General features: G+C 40.6%; 1 protein-coding gene across 1 annotated transcript in view; it reads left to right on the forward strand.

Moving 5' to 3' along the window:
- Cand1 (cullin associated and neddylation dissociated 1) overlaps window positions 1-17317 on the forward strand; it is a 36517-nt gene extending 19200 nt beyond the window's left edge. Inside the window, exons 3-15 of the mRNA XM_052164808.1 lie at window positions 87-241; window positions 1707-1830; window positions 3409-3665; window positions 3927-4032; window positions 5221-5366; window positions 6702-6994; window positions 8041-8182; window positions 8468-9961; window positions 10588-10683; window positions 12674-12843; window positions 12921-13085; window positions 14586-14693; window positions 16756-17317. Of these exons, the coding sequence (XP_052020768.1) occupies window positions 87-241; window positions 1707-1830; window positions 3409-3665; window positions 3927-4032; window positions 5221-5366; window positions 6702-6994; window positions 8041-8182; window positions 8468-9961; window positions 10588-10683; window positions 12674-12843; window positions 12921-13085; window positions 14586-14693; window positions 16756-16980 (3481 nt within the window). The 3' untranslated portion in view covers window positions 16981-17317. The remainder of the gene's footprint in view (window positions 1-86; window positions 242-1706; window positions 1831-3408; window positions 3666-3926; window positions 4033-5220; window positions 5367-6701; window positions 6995-8040; window positions 8183-8467; window positions 9962-10587; window positions 10684-12673; window positions 12844-12920; window positions 13086-14585; window positions 14694-16755) is intronic.
- Window positions 17318-21691: the final 4374 nt, after the last annotated feature.

Genomic DNA, 21691 nt, shown 5'->3' on the forward strand with positions numbered 1-21691 from the left:
ATGTGACTGTAACCAGACAAGATTAATAGTTGTACGTTTTGTTGTGTTTATGTAAATGCTAACAGTGTTTCTTGTTTGTGCCGCAGTCTCGGCCCTTTAGTGAGTAAGGTGAAGGAGTACCAAGTGGAGACGATTGTGGACACGCTCTGCACAAACATGCTGTCCGACAAGGAGCAGCTTCGGGACATCTCCAGCATCGGCCTCAAAACAGTCATCGGAGAGCTTCCTCCAGCTTCCAGTGGTGAGCACGCAGGAGGGAGGGAGACGCGGCCGCCCTGGGTCCAAGGCACAGGGGTGATTTGAAGCCTAATTTTTCCTAATCATAGATGTAACTTTTAAGCAAATGGAGTTTATTAAGTGTGCTGTGTGTGGGTTCTGAAGGATATTTATGTTGGTGCAGGGTGTTCGCTGTGTAGTCTCTGCATTGGGAAAAACAAATACTAATTTCTGATTAGTTTGTAATTCCAGGTTTGGTTTTGTTTTTTGTCAAAGCTTATTGTATAAAATTCTAAAAAGTTAAGACATAGCTATGAAACAGTTCAGTTTACTAGTAGCTTTAATTAAGTTTGAGCCCTTTTCAGTTACTGAATTTGATAATTAGCTTTTGACCTCTGCCAGAATTATCTAGGTAATGTAAATTGGACTTGCTGTGCTGTGCTGGTCTTTAATTTAGAAGTCTGAAAATTATTGTCCTAACTGCAAATGGGGGAAATGATCATATCCCTACTTTGGGATATTTTACCAATTTAATGTGAGTGTTGTTCCCACTCATTAATAAATACTAATAATTCACTATCTCATTACGAACAGTTCTGTTGCTTCTCTTAATCTAAACATCACACAGTTGAAATGTACAGAGATGAAGTCACCACCCAGAGGTTTGACTTCCTGGTTAGTTAATGATTCAAACTGTTTGGAGGGTGCCCTGAATGTGACTCGGCCTTTTGTGAAGCATGCCTACCATGTACGAGGCCCTGGGATCCATCCCTAGCACCACAAGAGGAAAAACAATTCTTTCCATCTCAAACTGGGGCTGTTTGCACCCGAGCACACTAGTGTTGCTTTGCCCTGCTCTGGCAGCCAGGCAGTCTGAGAAGGAAGGACAGACGTCACTCTTGCTGGCTTCCTGTTGCACACTGTCTTTATTTTTTCCCTCATGCAAGATGCATTTAGTTGGTTTTTACAAGATTCTAACTTTCACAGTAAGTTACCGCTTCCCCTTTTCCTGGCATTTTTGTAAAACATGGCCTACTTTAAATTGAGGGGACACAGCGTGGATGCACATAACATCTGTCCCTTTGGTCAAGTGACTGATTAAAGCTTAAACCTATTACTTTTTTCTTTTAAACCAAGTTTAAGTATTGGAGTGCAAACTCAACAGAACTTAAAGGCTGTTACTAGAGACAAGGACAGAGAAATTTTGATGCTTTCAATGTAGAGATTTGTTTCCATACACTACAGGCTTTGTAGCAGCATTCATTCAGTAGTTGCCTGGCGGAGATCTGAGAAGTGCAATTTGTCGCATTTCCTGGACCCCTTTGCAGCTATTAACTTCTGATACTTAGGTCAGGTATAATAAGGTATTTTTAGCTTTTTTTTTCTTAGCAAGAATTTCTTAAATATCTTTGAATTTAGCCTGTTGAATATTTGACAACTAATACGGATATGAATTTTAACACACTTGAAATTTTTGTTTACTCTTGCAGGCTCTGCATTAGCTGCGAATGTGTGTAAAAAGATCACTGGGCGTCTTACCAGTGCGATAGCAAAGCAGGAGGATGTTTCTGTTCAGCTTGAAGCTTTGGACATTATGGCTGACATGTTGAGCAGGTAAATGTCCATTATTTATTTGTAATGCATGTATTATAAATATTATGTTTATTATTGAAAGTTTTCTTTGGTTAATATAATAAAACTTGGCCTAGATTTCTGTGGTTGGGGGTAAAGGAAATGTAAGATATACATTACAGTTTTTTTTGTTTTGGTTTTTAAAGATTATTTATTTTATGTATGTGAGTACACGGTAGCTGTCTTCAGACACACCAGAAGAGGGCATCAGATCTCATTACAGATGGTTGTGAGCCACCATGTAGTTGCTGGGAATTGAACACAGGACCTCTGGAAGAGCAGTTGGTGTTCTTAATCGCTGAGCCATCTCTCCAGCCCATCACAGATGTTTTTTTGATTCTGATTGAACATTTTTTTTAGCAGTTTCTGTTTATTATTGTTGTTCTGTCCATTTGTCTGCTTAAGTGAGGGGACGCTTTCCTGGAAGTCCCAAGTCCCAGCCTTTAGCAGTCGGGTTTATACTGCATGCTTGGGGAGGAGGGAGGGAGTCGATTCATGTGTTGTCGCTCTCCTACTCTATGGCCGCAGGCTGAGTGAGCCACTCCAGAGAAAATAAACCTTTGAGGGCGCTTCAATTTCAGTGTATCCTTGTTTCTAATAATGATTAGTCCTTGTGGGTATTATTTGTAGTTAAGTTTAAAAATAGTTGAGCACTTTGCTATAGAAACATGTGTATATTAAGTATACAGAGAGCCTCTGCAGTGAGGGGCTCACTCCCCTGGCACACGGGCAGACAGTACTTAGACTTTAAGAGATAAGAATGGAAATGGCTGGAAGGCCAGATAGAGTCAAGACTAAGTGAGACTGTCTTCAGTGATGCTTTTATGGAAATGGTGGAGTTTAGAGACTGGGGGGCCCTGGGTCACTACATGTGCTGAGACGTGGAGTGTGCACGTATTGAAGCACAGGGCCTGTGAGCTCACTGGCCATGGCATGGAGTAGATGCCAGCGCAGTAGGAATCCTTCGACTTGGTCCTGCTTTAAGTGTGTGAGGCGTGTAACCGACGATCAGTGATAGCCCGCACGTGACTCTCTTACCCGCACGCTGGCACATGATGCTATGAATACCGTTGGCTGATTTAGCTCTGCTTGATGAGGTGATTGGGAAAAGCAAGTTTGGGAGCAAACGAACCAGTAAAACTGGGTGTGAGGTGGACAGAAAGAACCAGGAGAAGGAGGGTGAAGGGATGCTGGACTTCCGGTGGTGTGGGTACTCAGAAACAAGACTCTAGCTAGATAAAATAAATTGAAGTCTTGGGGGGAGGAAAGGGAAGATCTTTGTGCATTTGGTTTTATTTGGTGTTTTGCCCTCAATTTGGTTAGCCAGCCTGTAGTAGTAATATGGGCCTCACTGCTAGGAGTTATTTGGGAAACACATCTTAGATCTGTATACGCTTAGCTTAGGAGTTTTGGTAACACTGGACAGGATAATGAGAATTCAGCTTTTCTTTCATTGTGAGTTCTGACTTGTCTCCCCAGTTTGTTTAGAGTTTAGACATACTGCTAGTGCTCTGGCACAGTGAATTTATTTGTTTTTGTTTTCTTTCCCTTTTTTTTAAGGCAAGGAGGACTGCTTGTTAATTTCCATCCTTCAATTCTGACCTGTCTGCTTCCCCAGCTGACCAGCCCTAGACTTGCAGTGAGGAAAAGAACAATTATTGCTCTCGGACACCTAGTTATGAGCTGCGGAAATATAGTTTTTGTAGACCTTATTGAACATCTGCTGTCAGAGTTGTCCAAAAATGACTCCATGTCAACAACCAGGACCTACATACAGTGTATTGCTGCTATTAGTAGGCAAGCTGGCCATAGGATAGGTAAGGCATTCTAAAGCGCTTCAACTCTGAGAGTGCGTGACGCGTCATGTATGTGGAGGTGAGAAAGGAACTCTAGAGTCGGTTTTCTCCTTCACCTGTCAGGGGTTTTGGGATTTAAACTCAGGCCTCCCGGCTCGTGCAGGCACCTGTGTCCTCTGAGCCCATCACTCACTGGCCCCTAAAATTGTCTCCTGCAAAATAGTTTTTGTTTGTTTGTTTTTGTTAAGTGTGTAGTTTTAAGAGGCAGTATGTTTTTTCTAGGTGAATACCTTGAAAAGATAATTCCTTTGGTGGTAAAATTTTGTAATGTAGATGATGATGAATTAAGAGAATACTGCATTCAAGCCTTTGAATCATTTGTGAGAAGGTAAGTTTTTAAGATCTTTTTATTTAAATTTTTTTCCTGAAGAATAGAATTTACTTAGATTAAGAAAGTAAAGAGAAATAGCTTATAGGATTGCACATGTATTTTTTCCATTAAATAGTAATAATTGCTAATATATTTGTAGCAAATACCATCTTAGTATCATAAACTCTAGTGGCCTCATTTACTTTGAAAATATTAAGCATTGTTGGAACTTAAGACAGTCATACTTTTTTGTTTACTTTTGCCTCTCTAAGAGGGAAGAAATGCCAGAGTAATGATAGTTTGTCTGCAGAACAACAAGGTGCGAAATTTCTGAGGGGAAGCATAGTAGACTACCTTTTCGCCCTTACATTGTAGACCTGGCATACCTGTTGTGCCAATACAGTGATTCTTAATTTAGAAACTTGACTCTAATTTTCTTTTAGATCTTAATGAACATTATGTGAGCCCATTATGTTAGCTGAATGTCTGCCTATGACTGATACCTTTCCTTGGATGCTGTCTTGATCCTCACTGCTTTTAGTCTGGACTTTGCCCTTTTACCTCATGTTCAGAGAAGCATCTTTGTAACCAAGTCATTTTAAAAATATTTAAATATTTGCGTTATGTGTATGTATGCATCGTGGGTACTCGTGGGAGTCAGCAGAAAGCATCAGAGTCCCTGGAATTGGAATTAGAGGCACGTGTGAACCTCCTGTGGTGCTAGGGAATTGAGCTGCAAGTGCTCTTAGCCACTACGCTGTCCTCCAGCCTCCATGCCAACTTCTGAAAATTGGAAACGTTGAAATTATTTCTGTCCAGTTTATGAAGAACTACAAATTGCCCTTTTAATTTTGACTCTGTGGGCATATGTGCGTTTTCATTGATTCTTAGCATACAGTGAGAAGACCACGCTGAATTGGGGCTCACGAACAATTTTACTACTCCCACTTGAACAATATAGTTAAAATATGTATATGGTACATGTATGGGGATGCATATCCTAAAGTTAAATATTTTTTGAAAGATAAATCTTTTCAAACATGAAGCTCATGGGACAAAAATTTAAGTGGTCAGATGGCACTTTGCTGTTATTGCTAATAACTTAGGCAGGGAGAGTTGTGCAGTTTGCGCGTGCACGGGTGTGTGTGTGTGTGTGCGAGCGCGCGCGTGTGTGTTTTTAAAGCAATTCTTATCTTTTATGTTTAGATGCCCTAAGGAAGTTTATCCTCATGTTTCTACCATTATAAACATTTGTCTAAAATACCTTACCTATGACCCAAATTACAATTACGATGATGAAGATGAAGATGAGAATGCTATGGACGCTGACGGCGGAGACGATGATGATCAAGGTATGAGATGGTGCACACGGAAGCTGGCCTGGCCGCTGTGTCCTGAAAGAAGTCAGGCTTAGTGTGGAGAGGATGCTTAACTGCACATTGTACCTTAGTTTTGTTGCCTTTTTCCTTGTCTTAGGCATAGTAGTGGACAACATTCTACTCTTTATATTTTTTATAAAGTGTTTTGTTTGTTTGTCTTTTGGTTTTTTTTTTTTAAAGTGGATCTAAAGATACATATTCAGAATAGTTTGGTTGATATTGAAAAATCCTACAAATTTTTTGGGGCCCTGTTTAATGTTCATGAATAATGTAAACATTTTTCTGGCTTATGTGGTTAAACTCAGGCTGCCTTGTGGAAATGCTTCAAAGGTATAGTTAATACTTTTTTGTTTGGAAGAATTATAATATATTTAAATAGGTAGATTACCAAGTATATGGGTTGGTAGGATTCCTGTTATTCTTATGAGACTTTAATTTGATTGTGTAAATTTATGCAATAACTTTCTTATAAAATCTGTAATTTAACCCATCTAAAAATCAGGCACTCAAACACACCCACCTCTACTCCTCCAACAAGTACTTCCCATTCTCTCTCTCTAATAGATCTCAAACTAGCGCTCTCTGACTAGGAAGAGCCTTTTCCCTTCTGACTTGAGTGCAGTGCAGTAGTGGACAAGGTTGCAAAGGGCTGCAGTTGTTTAGCTATTGCTCTCTCATTTCCACACCTCTCTGCTGTCTGTCTTCTGTTCTGGTTCTTATTAATCTCTAGCCACTAAATATAGATGTGCTTGAGTCCTTGTACTCAAGGACTCCTTGTACCTGTAACACTTCAATTTTCTTTGGATATCATCTCTAGGATTGTTGTTTAATGGCAAACATTTTCTTAATGAAGGATGGGTGTCCAGACAGATTGAGAAAACACTGAAAAAAATGTTTTTGTACCAGTAGCACATAAAAAGGTTCAATGAAAAGCCAGTGACAGGATTCTTTCTTCTCACAGAAAATTAATCATAGCAAGTCTTTTTGCTAGATCTATAACCAAATTGGTTTTGTAATTTTTTTTATAAATGCCCATTGGTTGATTTTTCTCCTTCTACTGAGTCTTGACGTTGGTTCAAAGCTTGAGGAATTTATGAGTTTAAACAGACTCAATGAGAAGATTGTAAGCAAGCCACAGTAGGTTAACTCTGTAACAAGACAGTGCTTAGCCAGTTAAAACACTCACGGCTGTCCCAGATGCTGTAGGTGCTAAGCTGTTCCCACTAGGTAAGAACACCAGCTCGCTGGTGCTTAGTTGTGTACTCTGCACACCATTAATAGCCTGTTCCATGCTGAAACTTTCCTTAGGGAGTGACGATGAATACAGTGACGATGACGACATGAGTTGGAAAGTGAGGCGTGCAGCTGCTAAGTGCCTGGACGCTGTAGTAAGCACACGGCATGAGATGCTCCCGGAATTCTACAAGACCGTCTCTCCTGCACTGATATCCAGATTTAAAGAGCGAGAAGAAAATGTAAAGGCAGATGTTTTTCATGCATACCTTTCTCTTTTGAAGCAAACTCGTCCAGTGCAAAGTTGGCTGTGTGACCCTGATGCAATGGAACAGGGAGAAACGCCCTTAACAATGCTTCAGAGTCAGGTCAGTATACATATGTGCTCTGAAACCCACCAACAGTGGTGTTTTAAAAATTGTTCTTAAACGCATGAGTGCTGAGATCATTTAGGGAAACTCAAAGTTAATGGGTTTCGTATTACTTGTAAGCCATTACTTATAAACCAAAGGATGGTGTAAACATGGATGGATGGATGGATGGATGGATGGATGGATGGATGGATGGATGGATGGATGGACGGACACATGGACAGGCAGATAGATAGGATGGTATAAAAGTAGATGGATGGTGGGTGGAAGAAAGAAAGGACTGATAGATGATAAATACTAGATGATAGACAAACGGACAGAGAAGCACTGAGCATAGAAAAATTGCTTAGAGTCATGAATTCTGAGGATTCTTTGTTGTCTGTTTCTCAGATCATTTTTCTTTGTGAGATTTATCTGTGTTGGAGAGTGTTTAATCTTACTGTACTTTTTTATTGCATGATTAGTTTTTTAGGGTTGCTTTTTATCTCCTGTATCTATGACTTGTTTGTAAAGACTAGACTTTAATTTTGCTAAATGTAAGCACATGTAGATCAGAAACCAGATATCTTGAGCCCCTCCCCCCCCACACACACACACACACACTCTCGTGCTTGGACCTTTGAGGTCTCGTGTCATTTATTGCAACAGCAAACTAAAAAAAATACCCAGGTTGCTGTTTGTTTGTTTGTTTTCCACAATTTGCTGCTCTCTACTGTTTTTCTATTTATAAATTATTTTGCTTAAATTTTTGGTTGTTAATTATTGTAATCAGTGGAGACTTGTTGCTTGTTAGCAATCTTTTCTGCAGTTTCTTGAAGCTGTCAAGCAAATATAGCTACAAGTGAGTGTATGTACAGTGTGTGCAGTAGCTTTAACCTTCGTCCATGAACTAGTGCCAGTCTGAGCAGTAGTTCTGGAGAGCTGAATTGGAACGTGACAGAAAGGTCGATTCTTGTGCTTGTTTCCTGTAAGTTGTTACAAGTGTGTGGAGGACGTACGCACCTTTGCATCAGCACGCTATAATGACTGTACTGTCATTGCAGGTTCCCAACATCGTTAAAGCCCTGCACAAACAGATGAAAGAGAAGAGTGTAAAGACCAGACAGTGTTGCTTTAACATGTTAACCGAGCTGGTAAATGTGCTGCCCGGGGCACTAACCCAGCACATTCCTGTACTTGTACCAGGTGCGTCTTTGGTACTTACTAAGCACTGTTTGTTTTAGCACTTAACATAAACCTGGACAAATGTTTCACTTACAAGAGAAGTTTGTGATTATTTGTACAAATTTTTAATGTGACCATTTTGAACACATAAAGTTAGATCCTTGTAAGAAAAGGATCCTAAAGATTTTTATGTTTCTCCCAAGTTAGAAATGCAATGCAGATAGGAAATTTAAGTCCTTGAGAGATGGCTTCTGATTCTTTCTGAAAACCACCTAGAAATGATTAGATGTTTTGTTGGCTTTTCAGGAATCATTTTCTCACTGAATGACAAGTCCAGCTCATCAAATCTGAAGATCGATGCATTGTCCTGTCTGTATGTCATCCTCTGTAACCACTCTCCTCAAGTTTTCCATCCTCATGTTCAGGCTCTAGTCCCTCCTGTGGTGGCTTGTGTGGGCGACCCATTTTACAAGATCACCTCAGAAGCCCTTCTTGTCACTCAGCAGCTTGTCAAAGTGATCCGTCCTCTAGACCAGCCCTCCTCATTCGATGCAACGCCTTACATCAAAGATCTCTTCACCTGTACAATTAAGCGCTTAAAAGCAGCTGACATTGATCAGGAAGTCAAGGAGAGGGCTATTTCGTGTATGGGGCAGATTATTTGCAATCTTGGAGACAATTTGGGTCCTGACTTATCCAATACACTTCAGATTTTCTTGGAGAGACTCAAAAATGAAATTACCCGGCTGACGACCGTGAAAGCGCTAACCCTGATTGCTGGGTCACCTTTGAAGATAGATCTGAGGCCTGTGCTGGGAGAGGGAGTTCCCATCCTTGCTTCATTTCTCAGGAAAAATCAGAGAGCTTTGAAACTGGGGACCCTCTCTGCCCTAGATATCCTCATTAAGAACTACAGTGACAGCCTGACGGCCGCCATGATTGATGCAGTTCTGGATGAGCTCCCCCCCCTTATCAGCGAAAGTGATATGCACGTGTCGCAGATGGCTATCAGCTTTCTTACCACCCTGGCAAAAGTGTATCCCTCCTCCCTCTCAAAGATAAGTGGATCTATCCTCAATGAACTGATTGGACTTGTGAGGTCACCTCTACTGCAGGGAGGAGCCCTTAGTGCCATGCTAGACTTTTTCCAAGCTTTGGTTGTCACTGGAACAAACAATCTAGGATACATGGATTTGCTGCGGATGCTAACGGGTCCAGTTTACTCTCAGAGCACAGCTCTTACTCATAAGCAGTCCTATTATTCCATTGCCAAATGTGTAGCTGCCCTGACTCGAGCGTGCCCTAAAGAGGGGCCTGCCGTAGTGGGTCAGTTCATTCAAGATGTCAAGAACTCAAGGTCTACAGATTCCATTCGTCTCTTAGCACTCCTTTCTCTTGGAGAAGTTGGACACCATATTGACTTAAGTGGGCAGTTGGAATTAAAATCTGTAATATTAGAGGCTTTCTCATCTCCTAGTGAAGAAGTCAAGTCAGCTGCGTCCTATGCGTTAGGCAGCATTAGTGTAGGCAACCTTCCTGAGTACCTGCCGTTTGTACTACAGGAGATAACTAGTCAGCCCAAAAGGCAGTACCTCCTGCTTCATTCCTTGAAGGAAATTATTAGCTCTGCATCAGTGGTAGGCCTTAAGCCATATGTTGAGAACATCTGGGCCTTGCTGCTAAAACACTGCGAATGCGCGGAGGAAGGCACCAGAAATGTGGTTGCTGAGTGTCTAGGGAAGCTCACTCTCATTGATCCTGAAACTCTCCTCCCTCGGCTTAAAGGGTACTTGATATCAGGTTAGTACCACGAGTTTCTCATCTATAAGTTTATTGACAGTTAGTTGCCTTGAAAGATGGCTAATGAGGAACTACCATCTGCTCTTTTAAAAACCTGTTTAAAGCCATGTATGTGATGAGAAAGCACTGGCGTGCGCTGTAATATAACATAATATTCAAAGGTACTTTGTTCCTCAGAACAGTGAAGTCTGATTGGGTAATGTTTAAATAGCGTGATCTGGTTCTTTATGCTGACTGCCCTTTAATGTTGCTATTTTGATTTAAAATGTAGAAATGATAACACTTGAATTTAATATGAACTTGGAGGTACTTATTAAAATTGCAGAAATTATTGAGTTTAAGGGCAAAAAATTTTTTTGATTTGTCAGAATAAATAGGTAATAATTAATAAAAGAGTTAAAATAGTGTTTAATTAGAATTTTTCTTGACCATTATACATTTAAGCAGTACCTTTTGTGAGGGCTAGATACTCTGTTTTCTGAGAGCTAGAAGAAAGCTTTTTGGGACAATGATAGTTTGAAACTGTTGAACACATTGATGGCTGTGTGACCCAGTCTTAGAATGTCATTCATGGTCATTGGCGTGTGCATACCAACGGCCTTGCACTTGCACTGTGTTTTGATTAGGGTCATCGTATGCGAGAAGCTCAGTGGTCACAGCTGTGAAGTTCACCATCTCCGATCATCCTCAGCCTATTGATCCACTGTTAAAGAACTGCATAGGTGAGTGGGAGCACTTACTGCCTAACTACTGCGGAAAAGTACAAGCTTTATGAAAGGTCCTGTTTATTCTGATAACTAAGGTTGTAACAAGTTTTGTCACTGGGGAAGTGATACATTCATGGGGTAATTGTTTCATTATAAAGATTATTCATAATGTATGGTTTTCTAAGTTGAGCAAATTATATTTATTATATATATATTATTATTATTGCCTTCTATCAGCAAGTACTACCAGTGATTTTGTTTATCACTGAAGTAGGTAAATATGTCAGCATGTCTTTACAGTCAACCTAGTTAACAATCATATTTTGGTCATATCTTTTTTGGTTGTTAACTCATTCACTTTATATCCCACTCGCTCCCCTACCTCCACCCCCCCTCCCCCTCCCCCTTCCCCACCCCAGCCCCGTGCCTGCTGTGGGCCCCAGCCCCTCCCACATCACCTCCCTTTGGCGATGTCTTAATGAATAAAGCAAATAGATGTTAGATCTCTGGCCAGTCAGAACTTTTCTTCCAGTATAATTGAGTCTTACGTGAGCTGTTAGAGTCTCAGTTTTTGACTGGTGCTTGGGGTCCCCGAGCTCTGAGAGGGTCCATGGAGAGGTCCCCAAAGAGCCAAGGAGAAAGGAAGGCTGGACAGTGCTCGTGCCTTCTCCGAAGGGTCAAGAGGAAAGGCCTGGGGAAACTAGGAGTTAGGTGACAGCATTCTAGTTCCGGAAGCTGAACTAGAACGTATTGATCACCTTTGTTTCGTTGTTCTCAACATTGGTTACCCTAATGTCAATAGTAATCCAAAACCCGCAGGGTGGAAGGTGTTGGTACAGGGGAGAGAGAGGGAGAGGGAGGGAAATTGATTAGAGAGAGATGACTAAGATTCATGCTTTCTTCAGTGTGCAGGAAAGGGGCCGGAGGTAATGAACATTTTGAACTGCATAAAAGGGGGTTACTAGATGAGTGGTTGTCTAGGACCTACAAATAGTTTCTGTGAGCAGATATCTAGTCCCTCCTTAATGTTTGCATAGATAAACTTTTATATTATGGAAGTCAGGATAGGGAAAGACCTGAGGAAGTTTCCAGAGTTTTAGCATTCGCTTTACCACCGAGCAGTACTTGTAGTTAGTCTTCGTTCCTTATTGAGTCATGTTGGTCAACTCCCTTCTGTGCCCTCATTTCCCCTGGATTCTGTCGATTGTTGATGATAGAGTTGGGACCATATAATACAGAATAATTCATGCCTGTGCAGCCCCTCTATCTGGCAGATGGTGCTCAACAAAACGCATGCGTTTCTTCTGCTTGGGGACCCTCTCCACATAGTGTCTTCGTAAGCTGATAGAGCTAAGGCGGGAAATGAGCTGACTGTCTCTGGGAACTGAAGGAGTTTTACATTTTCATTTTTCCTGTACATTTGCAAAATAGACTTTAAAATCCTGGTTTTACAGTAGCTGGATACTGTATTTGGCATTTGTCCTGTTGGGTTATATTCTCCTAGTTAACACTCCCATGATTCTTAACTAATTCCCATGTTGTTCAGTGAAGACACAGGTAATGTTAGGATATAATTCTCTGTCCTTTAATGAACTGTATCATGAGTGAGCCTATGTTGAGCTCAGCCTCTTGCTGTTTAGTGAATTGTAAGGAATTTTGAGGTATTAGGTTTGGCCACTGGCTCCATCACTTCTAGGCAATTCAGGTATTTATAAACTATTATAAAAATAGTGAACTCAGCATCAGGTCCTACTGTCTGTCCTCCGCATTATCGGTGCCTAGAATGACTATCCATGCAAAGTGTGCACACAACACCAGTAGTTTATTTCCATGCTGTTGAAATATATTTTTGGCTCATTTAATCTTGCGTCTTATTTTTCTGTAACCTGCATTTTCATTGAAGAAATAGCAGCGATACCCACAATAAGTCAGTTTAGAAAAGAATACCTTGTGAATTGTGTTTTAAGCTTGGCTTAAGTGGGTTGCTTCTCTTAAAATTTTTCAGGTGATTTTCTAAAAACTTTGGAAGACCCAGATTTGAATGTAAGAAGAGTGGCCTTGGTCACATTCAATTCTGCAGCCCATAACAAGCCATCGCTGATACGGGACCTTCTGGATTCTGTTCTTCCACATCTTTACAATGAGACAAAAGTTAGGAAGGAACTTATAAGAGAGGTAAGTGCACTCGGTCGCCTCACTGCCTGCACTCACTCCTCAGTGCCACACGCTTGCATGTCCCTTCTTGTTTACAGGTAGAGATGGGTCCGTTCAAGCACACGGTTGACGATGGTCTGGACATTAGGAAAGCAGCTTTCGAGTGTATGTACACACTTCTAGACAGCTGTCTTGACAGACTGGATATCTTTGAATTCCTAAATCATGTTGAAGATGGTTTGAAGGACCATTATGATATTAAGGTAAGATGCTTGTGAATGTCTGTAAAATGATCTCATAGACTTTGCTGAAACAACTTTTATGGCTGTATTTTTTTAGCTGTACAAGTATGAAAAATTAGTACATCTATCTACCAATACTTTTTGTAAGCATCTTACAAACTATATGTGCAGAAGCAGTAGAAAGACAGTTACATTGGTTAATACGCAAGAGAACGCCAAAACATCATTTGACCGAAGAAGTGAAATGAACCCCAAATGTTTAAGAACTTCATTTCTGCCAGGTGGTGGTTGTGCACACCTTTAATCCCAGCACTTGGGAAGCAGGGGCAGGCAGATTTCTGAGTTCGAGGCCAGCCCGGTCTACAGAGTTAGTTCCAGGACAACCAGGGCTACACAGAGAAACCCTGTCTCGGAAAAAAAAAAAAAAAACAACAACAAAAAACATAAACAAAAAAAAGAACTTCATTTCCAGCCTCCTTAATGAATAGTGCCTCCCCATACTCTTTACCACGGAATCAGACCCATTTTAAGCTGAAAAGACACAGCTGACCTTTCAGACCCATCTTGGTGAGGAGCTAGCCACCAGTTTTCTTACTTTCCCTTGGCTGTTGTGAAATCTCTTGGGCTGAATTTCAGCCTAGGCTGAGTTTAAGTTAACCTTTGTTTACCTGTTTGCTCAATTCAAGCCCATCCGAGTTAAGGAGGAGTTGTGTCAGAGGGTGACCTGGAACCCTCTCCTTTCAGATGTGCTGCAGGCTGTAGAGGCCTTAAAACACTCATGTTGCTTCTTAGATTTAGAGTTGTGTCTTGTTTTCCTATTTACCCTATTTAGTCATTTCTGAGCAAATGTGTCAGTAAACGAGAGACTTCAGAACAAGTAAATGAACTCTAGCCTTTTCATGATACTCTTTAATGGGGCCTTTGGCCAAGCAGAGCAAAAGTGACTTCTAAGCAGTCATCTGAGCCACAGTGCCAGAATTCCAGTGTTTATGATGCAATCCTACATATTTATAGTCCAAGGGGAAAGAATTATTTTAAAACTTTTTTTGAGTTTTGTATGGATTTGAGTAAATCATTATGCCCTCCCAAAAAGTCTGCTGAGAAAGAAATTTCTGTAAAGTTTTCTTCTGATTCAGCACATTTCTTTGAGTTTTAGTGGCATTTGCTCATTAGCTTTTTCAGAAATACCAAGTTTACTGTCTTCTCCCTGCAGATGAAATAACATTCTTTGATGGATGGGGCCAAAGAATGGGTATTTTAAATGCTTCCCACCCGGGTGTTTTCTGATGTGCAGTCAGCCTTGAGAAACACTTTCCTAGTTTTGTATGGTAGGCCCCCATGGAGGAGCTGAAGTTCCTAGCGTTCACCTCAGGTTTGTAATGAATGAGTCTCCTTCTGAGTGGCAGGTTAAATTGAGATAGTGCTCTAACTGGCATACTAGTCATCTTTTCCACTTAAGAGAAGTGTAATGGTGTTTCATCATTAGAAAAAAAATGTATTTTTTTTTTTGTATTCCAATAGATGCTGACATTTTTAATGTTGGTGCGACTATCTACCCTCTGTCCAAGTGCAGTACTACAAAGGTTGGACCGACTTGTTGAGCCACTACGTGCTACATGTACAACTAAGGTAATTGTTGCTGAGCGTCAGTTTAGGCTGCATTTGGCATAGGAATTACAGGGTGTGGAAATGGACTCTGTTATTTCAGGTAAAAGGTTAAAATATTTATGACTGACTTTTAAAATTTTTTAATTAATGTGTGCATTTTCCTGGGGAGCGAGTGTTGAGGCAGATTATTGTTCTGTACTGTCCATCTTGTCTCAGCCTCCCAAATGCCACCATGTCTACAAAATGGAATTTTGTTGTTTCATTAAATTAACTTAAATATAAACAAGGGGGAAAAAAAACAAGCAGTGGTGGTGCTCACTTTAATCCAAAACTCTAGAGGCAGAGGCAGGTGGAGGAGAAAAGGGTTTATTTCATGTCACTGCCTTTAGACCACCACGGAGGGAATTTACCACAGGAACTCTCAAGGCAGGAGCTGATGGAAAGGCCTTGGGAGAATGCTGCTTACGGCTTGCTTCCCTGACTTGCTCACATTGCACACCAGCCCAGGGACAGCACCACCCACAGTGGGCGGGCCCTTCCATGCCAGTCATCGGCTGACATGCAGCTTTTCACTCGAGCTTCTCTGTTCTCACAGGACTCCAGCTAAAACTCACCACCATCTACATCTTGGTTCAGTTTCACAGATCAAATACATGTAGAAATGTATTTAGTTGAATTGTCTATTTTTGATTTTATTTTTTATAGTATTCCCCTAATGGTCTTTTCGGGTTTTAGTGGTATTGTATTTATTACATCTCAAATCTAATTAACTTTTCTCCTCTCCTTCTCTTGGAAAAAAAAGTAGTTTCTTAGTCTTATTATCCTAGAACAGACCAAATCTTTCATTATCTTGTATCATTTTGATTTCTGTTTCACTGATTTCAGCTCTGACTTTCATTATTTCTTACTTTTCTGCCTTTTGGGTTTTGCTTGATACTGTTTTTCTAAAATTTTTGGATATTTGAAGTAGAGTCTCACTTTTAGTATATAAGCGAGTCAGTGACCCGGACAGTTTCTAAGTGAAGTTGTACAAATGGCAGTATGTATGAGAGAACATCGTCGAGGAGATCCAAACTGTCTCGAGACTTTCATCTCCAGTCTCCAGAAAGCAGAAGAAACAAGAGCGTGCTAGTAACTGCCAGGAGGAAGGGGTTCCAGGACTGTTGATAGGGGCATAAGTAAGTTCAGCCACTGGGAGTCACTGTGGCCGGTTCTCGGAAGAGGTTAAGGTAGCGGGAACGGCCTTGACCTGCTCCGCTTCTAGGCCGTGGAGAAGCGTGGATCCATCCATGTTTACTGCAGTGCTGTTCATAGGAGCCAACGATGAGTCAACCTAGGCCTTCACGTTGAGATGAGTGGACTTACAGCGTGTGATATGTAATGTGTATATATACATAAGCATACATACAGAATGAAATTTAGGTATTCAAAAAGTGAAATTATTCCTAGGAAAATGAGTAGACCTAGAATAATTGTGGTGAGCAAAATAAGCCAGACTCAGATAAATTTAGAGAAATGTAGAGTCATCATGTGAACTTTAGGCAAAACAAATAAAAATCTACATAATAAAAATGGAAGGAGTGAAAGCAGAAAGCAGACTGAAGTGTGTACTATTGTGGCTAAGCCTCACCAGTGAAGGCTTCCCTTCTCTTTGGAAGGATGTGCTCAGCTGAGTCCGGGAGGGGAATGCTTGCAGTGAATCTTGGGAAAGGAGAACTTTGGACCTGAAAATGAAGCAGGTTGAGTTGGGCTTTAAGCGGTGTAATTAGAAATAAAGGCATGCATGGGAATAGTGTTGGTGTTCAAGGAACATACATTTACTCTTAAGTATTCGGATTCCTGCTACGGCCAGTTGTTTCAACTAACTAAGTAGGCCTGGATTTTCAGTCCTTTTATAATAGGACTTGTGAAATAGACCCTCACTAGGAGACAGCTGGTGTCTTTGTGTGATATGCCCTGTGCTTGAAGTGTAGTGTGCCTGCTGGGCCTGGGAGGAGGGGCTTTACACTGCTTACTAGGAATTTTTATCGACATGCACATTGTTACGCTACAGCAAGTAACCTGAGTTTACTTTGTATTTCAGGTAAAGGCAAACTCTGTAAAGCAGGAGTTTGAAAAGCAAGATGAATTAAAGCGATCTGCTATGAGGGCAGTGGCCGCCTTGCTAACCATTCCAGAGGCCGAGAAGAGCCCGCTTATGAGTGAATTCCAGTCCCAGATCAGCTCCAACCCGGAGCTGGCAGCCATCTTTGAAAGTATCCAGAAAGATTCTTCATCCACTAACTTGGAGTCGATGGACACTAGTTAGATGTGTGGTCCACATGAGGACCGTTACATTTGACCGCACAATGCACTGAATCGACAGGTTGACCATAGACACGGGAGAGAAGTGTCCAGAGCTTCAGGATGTTCCACTTTTATTTTCATTCATGGGAAGTTTGTTCAGCTTTCTTCCATTGTTGTTTTTGTAGCTTTTACTTCAGAAGTCTGTATTTCCATAATCCAGAGGGTTGTAAAACCACTGATATTTTTAGTGGTTAGGGCAACATTTGAAATGGGAACTAAAGTTTGGATTTATGGAATGTGGAGATAGGGTCCAGCATCTGTCTGCCCTGTAATGTGTAGGATTAAAATGTTAAAACTTATGACCATGGATTTCTTGGTTTTGTAAATTCTCTCATTTAAAATCAATTCTGCAACACAGAGACCATGTCTCTTGTATAACTCTTTCAGTGACATAAAATTATTTTTAACTGGCAGATAAAGAGTATCCATTTAAGATATGTTATATTTCAGAGAGATTGGCATCTTAGCAAAGATAATAAAGTATCACTTAAGTATAAGGCTTCACACTAGCCCCTTGTGCACACTGATTTTGCATGAACAGGTTTACAAATACGTATTGTCTGTAACACAGCATGTACAGATTCTTCACAGTACACCTTAAAATAAACACTAGTGCAACTTTTCAGATACTTTTGCACACAAAATATCTGGTGAGAGAGGAGTTAATGTTGAAACTGGTTTTCTAACTGCCAGTGTGAATTTACAAATGTTTTCAGCAGATCAAGTCACAGCAATTTGCAACTTTTTCCTATTTTAAATTATCTTACACATTTAAGTACTTGGTTTTCCTCAGTTCCACATTTTGAGTGTGTGTTCTCACAGCCACACTGTTTCATTCCTGTTGGGTTATCTGCATTTCTCACTGCAGGACAAAAGCCTCACCTGTGCTTTCAAGTTTTTGTTTTTAAGACATTTCTGAAATTGCCCATCTCTCATTTTGTTAGCTAAAGCTTTCTTTGAGTTAAGTTAAAACCCCACCCCCACAACCCATCTCTTGGCGAGCTGACTTCCCTATTGTGTTTGGTAAGTGTTGAGTATTTGCTGGGCCAGCAAAGCTTTTGCAGTTGTTTCCATTGTAGTTGAAATTTTATCCAACATTCTGTGGGCTCCTTTTACACCGGCCTCCTTCACGTTTGAGGTGTCCCTGCCAACAGGAAGAGCTATTCTGAAATCAGAGCACTCTTGATTCTGTGCACACGACGTAGTTTACATGTTTTGGAGGGAAGCAGTTGTTAAAATGAGTGATCAGTTTCAAGTACTCAGCTTGAAACTTGGACCATTAGATGTAAAACTGTGAATTTAGATCCTTGCCTGATTCACAGACCCTGGTGCTGTGAGGTTGAATGCACACCTGTTGAGGTCAGAACAGACTGTGGCCGTTGGGTGAACAGCTTGGCTTTGAATGTCCAGTGCTGTGGAGGACATTGATTGATACTGGTGAGGATTTTGATTATCCATTTGCTTATTCTATGAAGTTGGTGCCATGGCAAAAATTGGCAGGTGATAATTTTATACCATAGTTTGCACAAAGCTAATAGGAATTTATCCTAGTATGTTAGGCACTCTGCGTTACTATGGTATAGATGTGGGTACGGTTCAGTTTGGGGTTATGTGGTGTGCTCTTACTGTGGGTTACAGCACAAGCTCTGGGACTGAGCAGAATTTTGACAATGCGTGTGTTCCATGACTGTCTTAGTTACCTATGGTTAAACCCGTGAGCTCTCATTGGTTCCCCACCCTCCATGGTTTGTTTTGAGTTCAAGATACATGTTATGCTTTGATTTTTCTGAGTCTTGCAAGTCAACTCATTTTCCTACATCACTAAATTCTTGTATGAAGAAGATACTGCTTTAGTGGTTAAAAGTGTCACACTACCTATAGAGAGCCGAGGAACTAGGCACCTCTGTGCACAGGCCAGCAGAAGAACGCTCAGGCCGTCAGTGCTGAGCCATGCTGATGCTGTGGTGATGTGGTCCAGATCTGGCCTGGAAGCAGCAGACCCACCACTGCACACACTGGAGAGGTAGAGCTTCTGCCTGCCAGGTCTCCACACCCAGGAGGCTCCAGAAGTCAGTAGTGTGAGGGAGCAAGCTGGTGGTGAGTCTTAGGAAGACATTGAGATTACTGTAGAACTATATGGAGTGTTTAAGAAGAAATTTCAATATGCATTGAGTTTTGGGTCTAGACTGTCTTATTAAACTTGGACAGGAAGAAGTCTAACCTAAGAAGTTATTTATAAAGTTAGTAGGATTGAATGCTACTATTTTAATTGTATATTTTATTAGTGATATCTAAAGACTGCTTAACTGCTAGCAGTTAGAATTCTTAAAAGATTGGAATATGATGGTTTTGTTAAATGTTTGTATATTTACATAATTTAATCATAATTAAACAACCAAATGAGTCCTCCTTAGTCTTTACATTCCTTGGGTAAATAATAACATAGGGAAATAAACAATTCTATAGGATGTTTTGATATTTTTGTATCTAGCTCAGCCTCAGACATGAAGCCATGATTGAAGTTCAAAATGTTAAAGTATAGAAAATCCTCAGCCGCTGAAGAATTTGTTTAATTTCACTTAATTTGTTCTTATGTCTTCAGAGCCGCGTTAGTTACATGATGAAGTGTATAGTAATGCTTTGTAATTGGAGTAATCTTTTCTGCCCACATTAAATTCAACTGCTACTCTTCAGGAAGCTGAGGCAGGAGATCGTGAGTTCAAGGCCAGCTTGAACTGCATAACAAGACCCTTTCTCAGAACGGTGTGTTTGTGTGCATGTGTGTGAATCTACTAAGTTGTCAAAGTTAACGTTTTTGATATTTGGATGTGAAAGTTTCAACAAGTAAAAAATTCAAATTGTAGCTTTTACTTGAAATTTCATTTTCACCTTTAAGCTACTGTCTTTAATATCTGTAGAATGGAAAGTTGGCGATTGGTTATAAAATGGAGCCCGATGGACGTGTGCCAGCAGCTGTCCAAAGCTCTCCAGATAAAGCTGTTCTCTTAGGAGAGACGCAAAGTGAAACCATCTAGTGTCCCTTTTCATACAAGAGTAACTTGGTTTCCTAGTGATACCAATAAAGATGTTGTGAAGACCTATACCATGTTTTAGGGTTTTAGTAACAGGTTCTTTGTATGTTAGAAAACTAGCTAGCTTGGCATCCCCAAAAGGATTTGGTTTTCTTAGGGCATTTTAATAACCAACTTTGGCTGAAAATATCAAAGAGGTATTATGTGACTGATTGGGCTGTGGACTCACAGCATCAGTGAGTCAGATTCCTAGAGATTTTATTTAGCAGGTTAAGGGTCCTGTGTTGGAGCCTTCAGGCCTTTAAATTCTAGTATCAGATCTCGGGGTGGTTTGGAATGTTTATTTTGCTCAGGTCTTCAGAAGAGATGGATGAGGAGAAAACTTACTTGAAGCAAAATTCTTTACCTTTACCCATGAGGGATGAAGGGAGTGTTGGGATTAGCCTGTTTAGCCACTTGGTAACAGTTGATGCTCCTGGAGTGACTTGGGAATGCTCACACACGATTGAAAAGCTGTAGAGTTGTACCCTGTATGATACAATGGCGGTCCCATGTTTTACTGGTCTGTGATAAGCTATTACTCTGGAAAGTTACTTTGCTTGTTTCATAAATTTTTCAGGTTTAAACAAAACTGCAGCTGCTTGCTTAGATGAGGGCAGCTAACTGTATGTACCTGTACTCCTAGTGTTAAGACGTGTATCTGCTTGCGATCATTGCCATGTGTAAGCTAAGCGAGGCTTTCCGAAGAGATGTGCAAATAAACTCCTGGTTCCTTATTCTAGAAATAAAATCCATGTTTTCCTTCAGAATGTATACTGCAGTAAACAAAAATGTTAATTAGATAAGGATTTTGGATGTTGACACTGTTAACAGTTTTAATTGTATGAGTGTGAGTGTATTGTAACATAACAACATCCTGGCCTCTACCTTTTGGGGGCCTGTAGTGACACTCCTTCAGAGACAGTGTTCCAAATCCCCCAGATGAGAGACTGCTTTGCCTCAATTGGGACTCACTCTAAAATTTTCTCATTTCTAGCCACTATATCCAGCAGCAGTTAAATAGATATTTCTCTGAGGACAGTAGACAGATCTCATGTTTGTTGTCAGTTTTCCATCTTAATATATACAGCTGCTGTTTATAATCAACTAATTGTGCTAATTTATTAGCATGACTCAGTGACAAGCTTTTATCTGCAGTATGGCCTCCAATGTTTTAAATTGATCTTCAGTGCCATAATCTACCTTCCTCTGACTATAAAGTGGCATATTTCATAGAAACGTGATTATGAAGGCCACTAGTATAATGTGGGCTCTGAAGTAGTCGAAAGCAGCGTGCAGCATGTAAGCTTAGGAGCAGTGGCCACAGGGATCTAGTGCACTTGAGTTCCTAGTGACGTCCTAAGAAACAGATTTTCAAAACACAAATTTTAAGTCCATTACCTTGCTTTCTTGAAGTAACAACTTGTTTTCCAGCAGTGTGAGGAACTTTATGCCAAATGGTGGCCTTTCATGCTTCCAAAGCATGTTGACCACAGCTATTCAAGTCAGGTTGACTATAGCAGGGTTTTGCTATTTTCTATAGAATTAGCTCAGGATGAAAGACAAAATGGTTTTAAGGTGAATCTTGGTCCCCCTGTTGGA

Source organism: Apodemus sylvaticus, chromosome 20 (genome assembly GCF_947179515.1).
Source record: "Apodemus sylvaticus chromosome 20, mApoSyl1.1, whole genome shotgun sequence".
In the NCBI taxonomy this organism is placed as follows: Eukaryota; Metazoa; Chordata; class Mammalia; order Rodentia; family Muridae; genus Apodemus; species Apodemus sylvaticus.